This window comes from Cimex lectularius, unplaced genomic scaffold, assembly GCF_000648675.2.
Source record: "Cimex lectularius strain Harlan isolate CLEC.00 unplaced genomic scaffold, Clec_2.1 scaffold273, whole genome shotgun sequence".
Lineage (NCBI taxonomy): Eukaryota > Metazoa > Arthropoda > Insecta > Hemiptera > Cimicidae > Cimex > Cimex lectularius.
The window spans coordinates 301,375-315,756 of record NW_019392859.1 but is presented as its reverse complement, the minus strand read 5'-3'; the positions used below and the strand labels follow the sequence as shown (position 1 = coordinate 315,756).

Sequence of the window (14,382 nt, the reverse complement as noted above, 5' to 3'; positions counted from 1 at the left end):
GCGCAGCTTTCCTTAGTTTGCTGCTTTTGATGTTATCATTCTGGATCACCAGACGATACGTTTAGTGTTCAAATCTCCCATTCAATGAACTTTTCGCCTCTCCGAGTCTGGTGTAATTTTAACACTTTAGATTGCTGTCTGATCCGCCCAATCTTGCAGTTTGAGACATATGCGTACCCAACCTCCGTCAGATTGATTAAAATTATGTTAATTATTGTATTGTCGTAAAAATAAATAAAAAATTATAAATACATACAATTTGCGATAAAGATGATTTGATTTGATAGAGAAAGCTAATTAGGAAAATTATGATTTTCTCTTTTGTATTTTTTAAAAGCTTCAACTTATGAATTAGATAATAATTTATGATTTTTCCTCCTTGAAATAATATATAATAATATTATATTTTATACTTATCCATACCTTAAAGTTCTATAAAGTTTGTGTCGTGTGCTCATTACGTGGCCATTCACAAATAATTAAAGTTGGTACTACTGAGCATTATTAATTAAGTATTTATCATTAACACAATAGAAGAACAAACGGAGGAAGAGGGCAGAGTGCGATTCGGTACGTAGGAGGATAGTCGTAAATTTGAAAAGTTGAAGTAAAATAACTTTACAAAAGCGTTCCAGGCTCCGAAGGAGAGCCTTTTCCTATTTTTATTGAAATTATATCGCCCTATTTTAAGTACAGTTAAATTAAATCGCCCTTATTAATTATAATTTAGTTTTTGTCTTTTAAAAAGTGATTATTTTAAGTTGCTAGGTAAAATATATGGTTAGATTATTATTTCGTTTCATTCTTCTTTTTAAATTAACTTTGTTTATTATTTTTAAAATGATTAACATTATCAAACAGAGACGAAGGTACGTGACATACATATATTTACTTTTTAATTGACAATCATGGTACCTACATGTTTTTACGTTTCAGAAAATAAAAATATTCCGTTCTTCATTTCATAACATGTAGAAATCTTCGACATAAGATTAGATAAAATTTGTTAATATATTTTATCTAAAAAATAATCGCGGAACTTGTATAATTTTTATGTGACTTCTTGAATTTTTACAATCTGCAATAATTACTCTTTAGCCTCTAAAAAAATGTTTTTCCCGATATTTCTTGTCTGAAAATCCGCAGCTCACAAAAGAGCAAAACTGTCGGAGAAAGGTGAAAAATGGGAGTTGAGGATTTGAAAAGTAAAGCAGTAAGCTAGGAGGCTGTAGACATAAAGAAATACTAACGAAGCCCCTTAGATCGGATCATACCTGACTCCGGCCGATTATCCCTACCCGCACACTATAAAGAGCCGGGGTATCGGGAGCCGGCGCCTTATTTCCCTCGGGTCACCCTGTGGGCTTTGAATGGTTATCTCGGCTCACCTCCGCACTCACCGCTATCTCGTCCCCTTAGTTCTTTCAGCCGGCCCAAATCCGTATAAATGTGGGAAAAGTCGTTTAGAGATGTAGGAAATGATTTTTTTCCTGGGCGAATTGAAGTTTGAACAGCCTTCAGCGCGTTTATAACAAGTAGGTCTTTTCCTACTAAATGACACCAACTATTCCATGTTCTACACCAAACTATTCTTCATAATTTATCTTTTAAGTAAAAAACCGATACAATTGTATTATTACTAAAACACACTAATTAATTACACAATCATAACAGTTAAAACGTTTACTATCATTCAATCAGGAAAGACAAAACTTTATTACTTTTTAAATGACACCAATTAATGTAATTTATAATAGAATGTATACAATAATATGTATTTGTTTTAAGTTTAAATAATTAGAAATATATAGTAATTATTAAGATAACACTTTAAAATAATCCAATCAAGAATTGCTCCATTTAATTAGTTATGAGGTTTGATATCATGTAGTATCAAGTATAAACTTAAATCAGAAACATGTTTCCACTTTTCAGCTTATCTGCTAATTGAAATCGCAATTCTCAGACGTTTATCTTGTCGGGAATACGGTAGATTTAATTAATTTCGGATCCCCATTTTACGATTAAAATGATCTTTAATTACACCAAAGACGGGGTGAGGCTTACCGCGAAATTTTTTAGAATGTATCAAAATCTCGACCCACTTTTCGCGGACCATGAATATTTTACGACTGGATCTCTAGGGCCTGGCTTTCTCCAGGAGTGCAAAAGCTCATAGCAACGGTAAATATTCAGCAGGGAGATACAATTTTTATTTCTGGCTCAATTTCACACAATATTATTTCCTATTGGGATCCTGATATTCACTGGTGTCGGATAAACGGCAAAGTATACTTTGAAAATCAAACGTGGTTATTTCCTTCCCCAATAAATAAAGATAATCCAAATACTTGAGAAATAATATGAAATTGTTTTTATCCATAGTTAATTTATGCTTTATGATATCTTTGTTGGAAATGCAAAAAGTTATTTAATCAATCTAATTTAAATATTTGAAAATTATTCGTTATTTACTTTGTAGATTAAATCTGAACATTAACAAATTATAGATTAAATCTGAACTAATTTTGGAATTTATACAAGTAAACGTGATGATGGTGATGGTGACGAGGCTACTAGAAAGAGGGGTATGCGCTTCCCAGGCACTGCAGCATTTTGTCTTATTGTACCTTCCTCGTTCCGTAGTTCGGTGTAATCAACACAATCCTTCTTCTCAGATGTATTAGGTCATTGACTGTTGCTGCTACAGTTTCATTCCCTAGGTTTTTTTCTACAATCTAGGTGCGCTATTGAGCCATTGCTTCGCATTGGAAGATGATATGGGTTGGTGTTCCTCCTCATTACATAATCTGCAAATGGGATCATCGTTATAAAGGATTTCCTTTTTAGATGGTCCGGCTGAATTTCTCTGGAACCAATGACGCTATCAAAAAAGAAAAAGTGTTTAATATTTTTAATCTAGTTTAAAATTGTAATCTTTTTTGGAGCAAAATTATACAGGGTACCTCAGACCTAGTTCAACGTCAAAACTTCAAATACTTCCCTTGTACATCCTCGCTGTTGGTCGGAAAAATGTGCTCTTCGGTTCATTTTGAATGGAATACTGAATCTAATGTATTGGTACAATTGTTAAATTTATTTACCTCCAGGAATTAAGATTTGCTCCCATAATGGGAGTTTGACAAACAGTGACAGAATGTAAGCAATAAAGGCAATTAACGTTTTCTTTAGTGAAGAGTCAAATTATTGGAACTAACAACGAAACAACGAAATGCCATTTTTCAAACTTTCTGCCTTAACTGTCTTTTTTTGACCAATGTAAAATCCGGTTGCATCGATGTTTGCAGCTTAAGAAAATTTTTAAATCGATGTGTCAAGATGTATTGGGTCGTATTTGAAATTTTGAAGCTGAATTGGTCCTGAGGAACCGTTTATAATTTTTATCCAATAAAAGGTAAAAATTTAAAACTAGACTAAAAAATATAAAACAAGAATTTTTAGTTTTTTGGTAGCGTCATTGGTTCAAGAGAGATTCAGCCAGGGCATCTAAAAAGGACACCCTGTATATTTCTATATTAGAAATATCGATTACTTTTTCCCTTACGAACACTCTTTGATTAAGGTATGGACGTAAAAAAGAAGAAAGCAAATTTAGTTGCTAATGCCAAGCTTTCGACCTATTTTAAGGTCATCATCAGTGCCAATATTACTTTCACATTATGAAAACCATATTTGTACAGTTGATTTAACAATCAATATAACTGTGTAGAACTTACAAAACAACAAAATTGGGCACTCTCAACACGACACCCAAGAAAGACTCATCTACAGAGAAAACAAACACTTTGAGCCTTGAAGATGATCTCAATGAAAATCGAAACGTTGGCACGATAAAGAAATGTTTTTCTAAAACCTACGTCACACCAAACCGCATCTCACGACTTCCAAATAATTACAAAACAACCTTAAATGACTACTGACTGACATATTTTTTTTACAACATTGCCTAGGCTGTATTGAAACCTTATTCCGGAGGTTCTCCTCTTTTTATCAAACATCTCTTTTTAAAATTAATAAAACGTTCATAAATTTAACTTAAACCCATAGTATCTGTTCGAATGTTACAATTATTACTTTACATTTTAGTATGTAGAACCTCTTTCATTCTTCTTCTGAATAATTGGGACTCTTTGTCAATTATTTCAACGTTCGACAAGTCAAATTTAGTCCGGTACCAGTTCTAGATTTATTGCCACAATCAGTACCATAAATTTAATTTTTTATTCTATGTTTTGTTTGACCAATGTATTTGGTTAGACATTCAGTATGCGAGAACCTTTTGCAACATTCGATAAATTCAATTTTTCTTCTTTATCCTTGAGTTTAGTATATAAAGGGCTCATTTTATTATTTGTAATTTGTAACAACAATTGACGTCGGGTATGTATTTCTTTATAACATTTTTTCATTTGGGCAAAATCACTGCGGTTACACTCTTGACCGTGAAAAGATTGTTCACATTTCTATAGTTTTTTCACCATTTATTAACTTCCTTGAATTAATATCTAGCAAACTATTAAGCAAACCTTTTTAAAAAGTCCACTATTTTTCGTGGTCCGCTTGACCAATTAATATCTTCAATTAATTAAAGTTTTAAGTTGAGATAAAAAAAGGATATATCCGCTTTTTAAAAAGGATTGAACACCGCATTCAGTCCATCAATAATTTCTTTGGCTATTGATCAGCCTTCTCAGTTTAAATATTTTACTTTCCAAAATGTAGGTTGGGATCCGTTATCCACACATGTATCTGTTCATATAGTAAAACGATTTTTTCGAGTTAGTAATTAAGAAAAATTTTCAAAATTGTATATTTGAAAATTTACTTATGTTAATTTGTTAATGATGCCCTAATGAAGGCGATATATTCTGCCGAAAGCTCGACAAGAAAATAAATGTTGTTTCTGTCTTCCTAGCCTCATCCCCAATCTACCTTTTAGAAAGAAAAATATTCAGTCCATCATTCATAATTTCTATCTATTAACCAATGTCTTTGAATAGTTGTTACTTCTTAAAATTCGGAAAGCTCGCTATTTTACTTCACTCGAGAAGCATGTGCTGCTTAGTGACAAAACACTATGCATCAAGTTATTGGCACAATTCAGTTTTGACCAAGAGAATTAGAAGAGATAACTGAAATATCTGTCAGAGCTGATTTCTTCTGTATACCATTTATGGATCAATGTACCCGTGGAATTATGATCACTTCCACATATAGATAAGGAGTATAACCACTATTTTCCTCTCCATATGTGAATTGTATTTTCTCAATAACTATTAAAAAGGTTAAGGAGATCTGAATTAATAGTTGGAAAAATGAGAAATAAGTCATGAACGTACTTACATATGAGCTTAATATTAGCTATTATTATTAATAATCTGTAGACATATTTAAGGCTGTTTTGTAAGTTCTATATAGTTATCTTGATTGGTAAATCAATTGTACAAATATGTTTTTCATAATGTGAAATTAATGCAGGCCCTGATGATGATGATCTTAAAAAAAATTAAAACGTTATGCCTAAAAATAACCATCCTAAAGAAAAATTTACCATAAATCTAAAATCGTATCAATGTACATGTAAATGTAGGGGTAAACGACGCAAGGCTGCTGTACAGATTACAGATCTGAATTATTTCCTTTGTTAAAGTCGTCAATGAAAAGCTTTTTCTACAAATGGGACAAAATCTGATTATATGACGTTTTACAATAAAAATATTTATTTATCTATCAAAATTTATGATTTTCCAAAATACACGATAAGTTTTGATCCAGAAAATATAAGAATATAAAAACTAAAACAAATGCAAGTAGTAATAAGTACAGTGGGCCGGGTCGTCCGAGAAGCTCTTCCTAGTTAAGGGCACGACTGAACGATGGCCCCATGAGAATCTGAAACGAAATGAAAGGATCGTGTTAACTCGGTTGATGATTGGCCATACCCGTCTGACACACGGACATCTGCTTTTGGATCAAAACCCGCGCAGGTGTCCCGCTTGTAGAGAAAGGTTGCTCAGTGTGTCTCATCTTGTCGAGGAGTGCCGTGCCTTGGCCGTATTTATTTACTACATTCTATTTTTTATTTTCCTCTCCATATGTGAATTGTATTTTCTATTAATAACTATTAAAAAGGTTAAGGAGATTGTCTAAATTATCCGTTGGAAAAATCAGAAATAAGTCATGAACGTACTTACATATGAGCTTAATATTAGCTATTATTATTAATAATCTGTAGACATATTTAAGGTTGTTTTATAAGTTCTATATAGCTATCTTGATTGGTAAATCAATTGTACAAATATGTTTTTCATAATGTGAAATTAAAGCCAGCCTTGATGATGATCTTAAAAAAAGTCGAAAACTTAGTAAGAACTGAATTTACTTTTTTCTTGAAGACCATACCTTGATCCAGAGTGTCGTACCCTGTATACCCCCATGTTATGTTAATTGTCCTATCACTCCTCTGATTCTGGCCATCTCCAACTGCAGAAGTGAGTTTGCCATTAAATGTTATGTATTCAATGTTAAACATTTTTGGTCATTGTCAATAAAACGTGATTTTACACCGGAGGATCTGATGCTTTTCTTAACTTCAATTAAAAGAAAACCGAGCCTGCGGCTTATTTTGGACAGGTTATAACTACCCGACATTCGTTGAAAATAGCTTGGCGTTTAAGCGGGTAGCTTAAAATTTAATGAAAATACTAATTTTATGTTAGTCAAAGCAACAGTTTATCAGGTGGAAATATTATTCAGCTATTAACAGAAGTAAATTAAATTTCCTCTGAGCTCCTCACGTTATTTAAGCCCTTTCCCTTATCAAATCCAGTGTAAAATTATGATCCCATAAATCGGCTCATTTTTACTCTCTAGGTTTATCAAAACTGTTAAGCAGCTTAGTCAGTTTCGCATAAATCTGCCCCCTTGAAGTTATTGCTGTATATAACGAAATCAACCTTGTTACTACCTCGATCAAATTGATCATTATTGTACTTGGCGTTCAATGCTGTTGTTATAAAGAACTGACGTAAAAATGTAAATCAAAGCCGAGTTAGTGCTTTTGCGCCCTCTTTCTTTCAACTTCTCCAACTTCGAAGCGCTTTATTTCAGCTATAAAAAATTGGCAACTCCCATTTACAAAATCCTTTCCCTCAAATATTTATCATATTACACTGTAGCAAACATTTTGAGCCAAGTTTTGAAATAATGGTATAACTTAAACGACAATTGTTTATCCCTGTTTCATATTTATGATTTACTTATCCGGTTTCCTTTTAAACGATATCATCCCGTTGAAAAAAAAAATTCTACAAATCCTAGGGAATAATCTGTAAACCATGCATGAACATATTGGGTTTTGAGCATCATAAAAATTTGTATATAAAGTTTAAGTTTGAAAGCGAAGCTTTTGATCGAGTTGGACACCTAGCATTCCTGTTTATGCTCAAGAGCATCCTTCTTTCTACTTGTCTAATATTTCTCGACTATTCACTGACCGCTTTTTCCGAGTCTCCGTAGGCAATTCCTTCTTTGCGTATTATCCAATCCATCTTGCCGATCCCCAGGGCAGCGTCCTGGCCCTTATACTGTTTCAAGTATACACAGCTGACATTCCATATAACACAACGACACAATTCCATATAACACAATTGCAGACGATAAAGTAATTCATTCTAGTAACATCGATTTTTCGAAACTTTCCGCCTCATAAAACACTGGTGAAATCTTGGTACAAGACAAAAAAGTTCAAAATTATATGCGGGAAATTATGCATGGACTTTTTTTATAATTTTTATTTATAGAATGATGTGCTAATACTATTAAACTTAGGTGTTAATTTAATAGTATATACTTAAGTAGTATTTTGAGTCTTTTAAACTTTATTGAATAATGCTGCTTATAAAATTTCTAATATTTAACGGCAAATATTAAAATTTAACGCTTTTCTAACTAAAATTTTTTTAAAAATAGCATACACACACAAAAACAGGGCTTTTACTGACATAGATAAATTGATTGGAATACGTTCATTGAGAAAGTGTTTGTTTGTGTTATCAGTAACGGCTTCACTGTTCAGCATAAAAAAATCAATCGATGGTGCTAAAAGCGACGTATTATTTATTACCCTTTTTCCTGCAATTATATTTTATTGTAACATCAATGTTAGCCTACCTGTCTGCGGATAAGCCCCTGTCATTAAAAAAGAAGAAAAGAAAAGTAATTCGTATAATTTAGTTTAGGTAAAGTAGTGGTCTTGGAGATAGATTATGTTTTGGAATTAAAAAAAGAAATTATGATCGAAAAAGCCAAAATTGTAATTAACTTTACTGTATAATCATTTGTAAGGTTATGATTATCAATGATATATACGGACAGAAAAAAATGTATGAATGTAGTTCAGATTGAATATACAACATTTTATAAATATTTTTTATTTACAAAACATGTAATTACCATGCTTTTAATTGCTTACCTCGTAAACTGCTCCAAGGGGCATAACTAGGCAGGCAACCATTAAGTCTGCCACGGCCAGCGAAACTATCAAGTAGTTAGCTACATTCTGCAAGTTTCGCTCCAGCAGGATGGCCGCTATCACGAACACGTTTCCTAAAAACAAAAATAAAGTTCACTGCAACGCTTTCATTCAGAATCTTTGAAAATTAAGAAAATCGATTTTATTTTATAAACATGTGGTTGGGGCGGAATTCGCCTTAAACAAGGGGTTCATTTGTTGAACGAAAAGGGATTTCCTTGCGTTTTTTCTCAATTTATTTCAACATCTGCCATCGCGGTTTTTCTAAATCCCCTCGAGTCAAGTGGATTGAACGGATTCTACTTTCAATTTTGTTTCCCTGTTTTCGTCCAACTCTTTCCCTTCCACAACAGTTTGGCAAAGACCATCTGCTGACTGGCGTTTTTCCACCGTTTTCAATATTCGTTCTTTTGTGTGTGTCAGGAACGACTGAAGCGTTGATACCTCAATACAACATTTTATTACTTTCCATAGTATTTCCTCGATTTCCTCCTGTGGTCTGCAGGGTGGCCCAGTAATTTGATCTTTAGTTGATGAATAGAGATATTTGTAATTTATTCTCATTAGATTAATTTTAATTAAATTAACGTATATATTCTTGTTAGTTGGATAAAACAAAATAGAAAATACAAACAAAAAACAAAGAAATGTTAATCAGCATTTTTAAAAACGGATTTATGCAAGAATAGAACACATGATGATTACTCGTTTTGTAAACTAACACCTTTTCTCGTCTTTTCCCAATTTTAATCCAGTTGTATTCTCTTTAATCATGAAAAGACGTCATCTTGAATCATACGTTTGCAATATTATTGTGATGATGAGTCATCTACTGCACCGGCAAGCGGATATCTCAGAGCGCGGTCTCCAGGGATTTTGCCCGATTCTGAGGGACTGAAAGTGCCAATAGGAGGCCTGGTAATCTCTGCGCACTATGACACTAAAGGAGGACAGAAATATTGTCATTGCTGCAAGACGGAACCCTTTTCATAGTGCCCACCCGATCCTCATTGAAGCATAAGATGTTTTGGCAAGTCCCTTCTCTATCAGTTGGCCTCACGTCGATGCCCCTTTGAAACGACCTGCAACAACAGCCCGCCACCAGCAACTCAGGAGAATATGGTGCAGCGAGCGCCTAGAAGAGAACATCACTTGGAATGCTGTTATGCTTACTGATGAGTCGCGTTTCTGCCTGTGCAAGCGCCGAAGAGTCTACACAGGGGATGCGTTCAATGCCCCAATTTGTATCTTCCCTTATACTTCCCTTCTTCGATTACAGCTGTGTGGCATACGGTGGTCTCTCGGAGAGGGAGAACGCGCGATTGAAGCGTATTTTCAATTGTTGCGTATGATTTGTGTACGGCACCCCTCGGGGATCCCGGGTGTCGGGGTTGTATTTCCAACTTTCCTGGCTATTCCCCTCCTTCCGTGCCCAGTATTTCCTAGGTTGCTTTCTTTTCCAGTCCATCCACACTCGTCGTCCTCCTTATATCNATATATATATATATATTATGTTTTAAATTTTAATGTGTTTATTGAAAATTAATTTGGAACTAATCTCACTGTACATATTATATTATTACCATTAATTAAATTTTCCTTCAGTACAAAACATAATAATTTTTAATGCAATTTAAAATAAAATAAAAATGCCATGGAAAGTAACTACTATAAAATTGGCTATATCCCTATTCATTTTTGAGCAGTTTATTATCATGGCCTGCCTACCCTCCTTGGGTTGGTCTGTCAGATGCGTTTCGGCATTTCTCCATCTTCAGTGTGTGTGATTCCACGCGTATTCAGTTTTATTCTAATCTATGACATCCACCGCGTGGCATAGCAAAATGTTACAAATTGATTTGACGACTCATTTCTATAGTATTCCAATTTTTTTTTCGTTATATAAAAGGTTATATCATCACCATGGAATTGAGGCTAATTGTTGTACAAAATTGTTAAAAAAAAAATAAAATCTATAATTCTTGACTAAAAACTTCTTTTTGACCAGCGGAGTTATATAATGCTCAAATTAGAATTTGCTTAATTAAAACGTTATGCCTAAAAATTACCATCCGATAGAGAAATTTACCATAAATCAAAAATCGAATGTAGTAGTGTAGAATGTACATGTAAATGTAGGGGTAAACGACGCGAGCCTGCTCAATAGATTACAGATCTGAATTATTTCCTTTCTTAAAGTCGGCAAAGAAAAGCTTTTTCTACAAATGGGACAAAATCTGATTCTATGATTTTTTACAATAAAAATATTTATTTATCTATCAAAATTTATGATTTTCCACAATACATGATAAGTTTTGTTACAGAAAGTATAAGAATATAAAAATTAAAACAAATGCAAGTAGTAATAAGTATATAATATAACAAAAACATAAATAAACAAAAGAACATGAAGAGGAAACATGCAATATATATTTGGATAATACAAACAATTATCTGAAATTTATTATTATAAAGTGTTACTACACTTCATAATAATGTATTATGTATAGTAACACTAACTCCAAATAATTTTTTAAAAAGCACATTAGATTTAAAAAAATATATTATAGAAAGTTTAGGTATATTAAAAAATTATGCTTTCTATTCTCCATTAACTTGAGTCTTGATTGACCATTGAGCCAATCTCGGGATTAAAATCTTACAATGACTTAAAATCAAGACTCAACACAGCAAAAGCACCGATATGCAAAGAAAACTGCAATACATGCACTTTACGACTTTATAAAAGAGACTGGATTTGGTAAAATCACACAGACACACTGAAGATGACGAAGTGCCGAAATTCGTCTGACACCCCTAGAGAGCGAGGATAGGCAAACCTGATGATCGATAAAGATCAAATTACTTTGCAAATTGTTTTTAATTGTTTATTATTAGGACTGTTTTATATTAATAATTTAAATCATTATAATTAAGATTGCTAATCACGAAAGACATCACAACAAAATATATTCGAGTATAAATTCGGGACATGATTTCTTACTTTATCCTTTGGGTTTTGGACGGTGATTTGTATTTAGCTATCCCTGGTCCTCGAATCCCGAGGGTAGTCGTCCGTTAAGCCTTCCTGTATAACAGGATATACCTTACATATATAACTCCCTCTATCTCCGTCCCTAACCGTCTTTATCACACCATTCTCATTCCTTCTATACGTGAATCATGAATGATAACTTAGCTTGTTGAAAACGTCGGCTGAAATTGAACATTTATTTCGTTGAATTGGTATTTTAATTGATTAAGACAAGATCGAGGCTTAGGGGATTTGAATAACAGACGTTAAATTCGTTACGAGAAAGTTTGCCGCAGCGGCGATCGGTGACATGTTGAAAAGAAGGTTAAAGTTAATTACGGAAGAAGGACGAAGTGCAAGTTGATAAAACATAACAGCGGTTTTTATAAATCTATCGTTATCATCTGTTTGCATGACTTTATAAATATTTTTCTCCAATTAGACTGTACGTAGTTTTCAACTTTTTCAAAAACAGTTTTGTGTCTTTAACTTTACTTATTTGCTTAAGTCCTTCACAATGGTGGTTTTCAAAACGTGAGACTTCTCCCTCTCGGCCGAAACCACAACCGCAGAACCACCCCTAGGAGCAAACGTTCATGCCGCAATTAGTTTAATTGCAACAAGTAATTTGAATACAGTATGACTTCAATTCAATTTTATGGACTATTTGACCATGAAATTTGCATACTAATTATAATTAAAATTAGGATTAAGCAAACAATTGTCAACGGGCTTAACCGAATAAAATTAATAGAACTATAATCCCGTAATTGCTGTTGCGTTGGTGAAATTCATAAAACGATAGTATAGTACACTATAAAAGATTTCATATTTTACTCTTTAAACAATTATATTTGTTCATTGGATAATAGCTTCCCGGCTTAAACAGCATAATTCGAAAAGGAAATTCTAACTATGGTTTTCAACAGGCGGTGCAGTCCGATGATCTTGATACCAATGAACTTTTTTCTATGGAGCTTTTATAGAATAAAGTGTACAGAAAGTTAGAAGAAGGCGTGAAACAAAGAAATTTATCGGCATGCCAAGAAATCGATTCTATCTTCATAGGGGATGCTATAGATAAAAAAATGAATCGAGACGGCTACTCCTTGTTTCCTCAATGGTGGCACATGGATTGAGTAGCTTCTACAGTAATTTAATACATTAAAAAAATAAAATTAATTAAATAAATAAAATTAAATTAAAATATTATAGTAGTAAAAAGAAAAATAATGATTTTTGTTTAATCGTGGGTGGCACTTGCCAATCAGAATTTAGGCTGTTGGAGAGAATCGCCCAAATTCCATTTTTGAAAAAGAAAGAAAAAAGTAGGACCAAGCGAAGAAACAGAGAAATGGCGATTGGTTATTGCCTGATCGCATAGCCCACTATAAAAATGAATAGATGATATCAAAGTACAAAAAAGTAAGCAAATATGGATTAATTTAATAATTAAAAGATATTTACTTAACTAACATCTCCCTGTGGCCATTTCATAATTCGCTGAGAATCGAATCTTGATTACACGACATTTGAAAATATGGAAACAAAGGATAATGTCGAACGGCTGTAGGTTGAGATGAGGAGTTGGTGGTAGAGGGGCTCGAAGTCACGGTAACTCAAGTGGTTAGAGCATCGGCTTGTCGGAAGGTCGTGGGTTCGAATCCCGCCCATGAAAATAATTTTCATCTCAACCAAAAACCTTAGATAAAAATAATAATTTAATTGGTTATTAGTAATGTTCGCCCATTTGTAGTGTAAATCTAGCAGTGTCTTTAACTCACTAGTGGGTTGTTGTTTTTCTTATTTCACAGTCGTTGTATAAACGTTATTGGAATAGGTTGAATTTTCCTAAAATACTTGAAACACATGAAATATATGTTATTTTAATAGTTTCAACCCATATATTTTGTAAATGTCGGTGTGTGACTCACTGTGGGATATCGTTACCAATTTACTTCTTTCCCCTTCGGTGCTATAAGCGTTATTGGAAAGGGTCGAATTTTCGTGTAAGTCGTGAAATCACTATGCGGTAGCACGGCCGACATGCTTTCGCCCCGGTGAAAATTAAGTTAGGGCGGCGAGAGTAATGACGACTGGGCCGGGCCATTATGGAAAAAGTATGTGACTCGAATCCCCGTCCGAGGCCAGAGGCCGTCTCCGGTCGTCCTGGATTCATTTCCGAATGGAACCCCTTGCGATAGTCCGCTCCGGAAAAGCAATTAAGCCATGAATTGATCTCCCCTCATTTTAAGCCGTATTAAATTTCCGCTTTAATTTTCCAAACTCGCCGAGAAAACCGAAGGAACAATACTTCGACGACTACCGTTCCCCGGCTCCAATTAAACCCAGGCATTTCTCCGTCTTAAGCTGAGATCTGTTTAATAGACTAGATCTGTTATAATCAAGTTCCACAAATGAAAAGATAACAACCTTAATATTCAATTTAAGGAATGGGAAGAAGAAGGTTTTGTTGAGATTAGATGGTTTATCTAAAACTGGCTTTTCTCGTTAAGGCAAGATTCAGAAACTAGTGATCCTGTAAAACACATAATTGCAAAATTGAAAGCAAGGTAGCAACCTGTGGGGTTATCAGCCGAGGATAATAAAATAATCCGAGATTATTTGAAATGATTATTTAGAGATCGCGAGATGCGGTAGGTTTAGAAAAACATTTTCTTTATCGTGTCCACGTTTCGATCTTTATGATTTCATCTTCAAGGCTTGAGATTTATTAAAATTGTTTAAATTATACAAATACATGTAGGATGTGAAAAACTGAATAGCTTTGATT

General features: G+C 33.6%; 1 protein-coding gene across 2 annotated transcripts in view; it reads right to left on the bottom strand.

Moving 5' to 3' along the window:
- Window positions 1-14,382, bottom strand: part of LOC106668446 (5-hydroxytryptamine receptor-like) — a 335,670-nt gene that overhangs the window by 53,526 nt on the left and 267,762 nt on the right. For both annotated transcript variants that reach the window (XM_014397223.2, XM_024228775.1), the window contains one exon: window positions 8,495-8,628. In XM_014397223.2, the coding sequence (XP_014252709.1) occupies window positions 8,495-8,628 (134 nt within the window). The remainder of the gene's footprint in view (window positions 1-8,494; window positions 8,629-14,382) is intronic.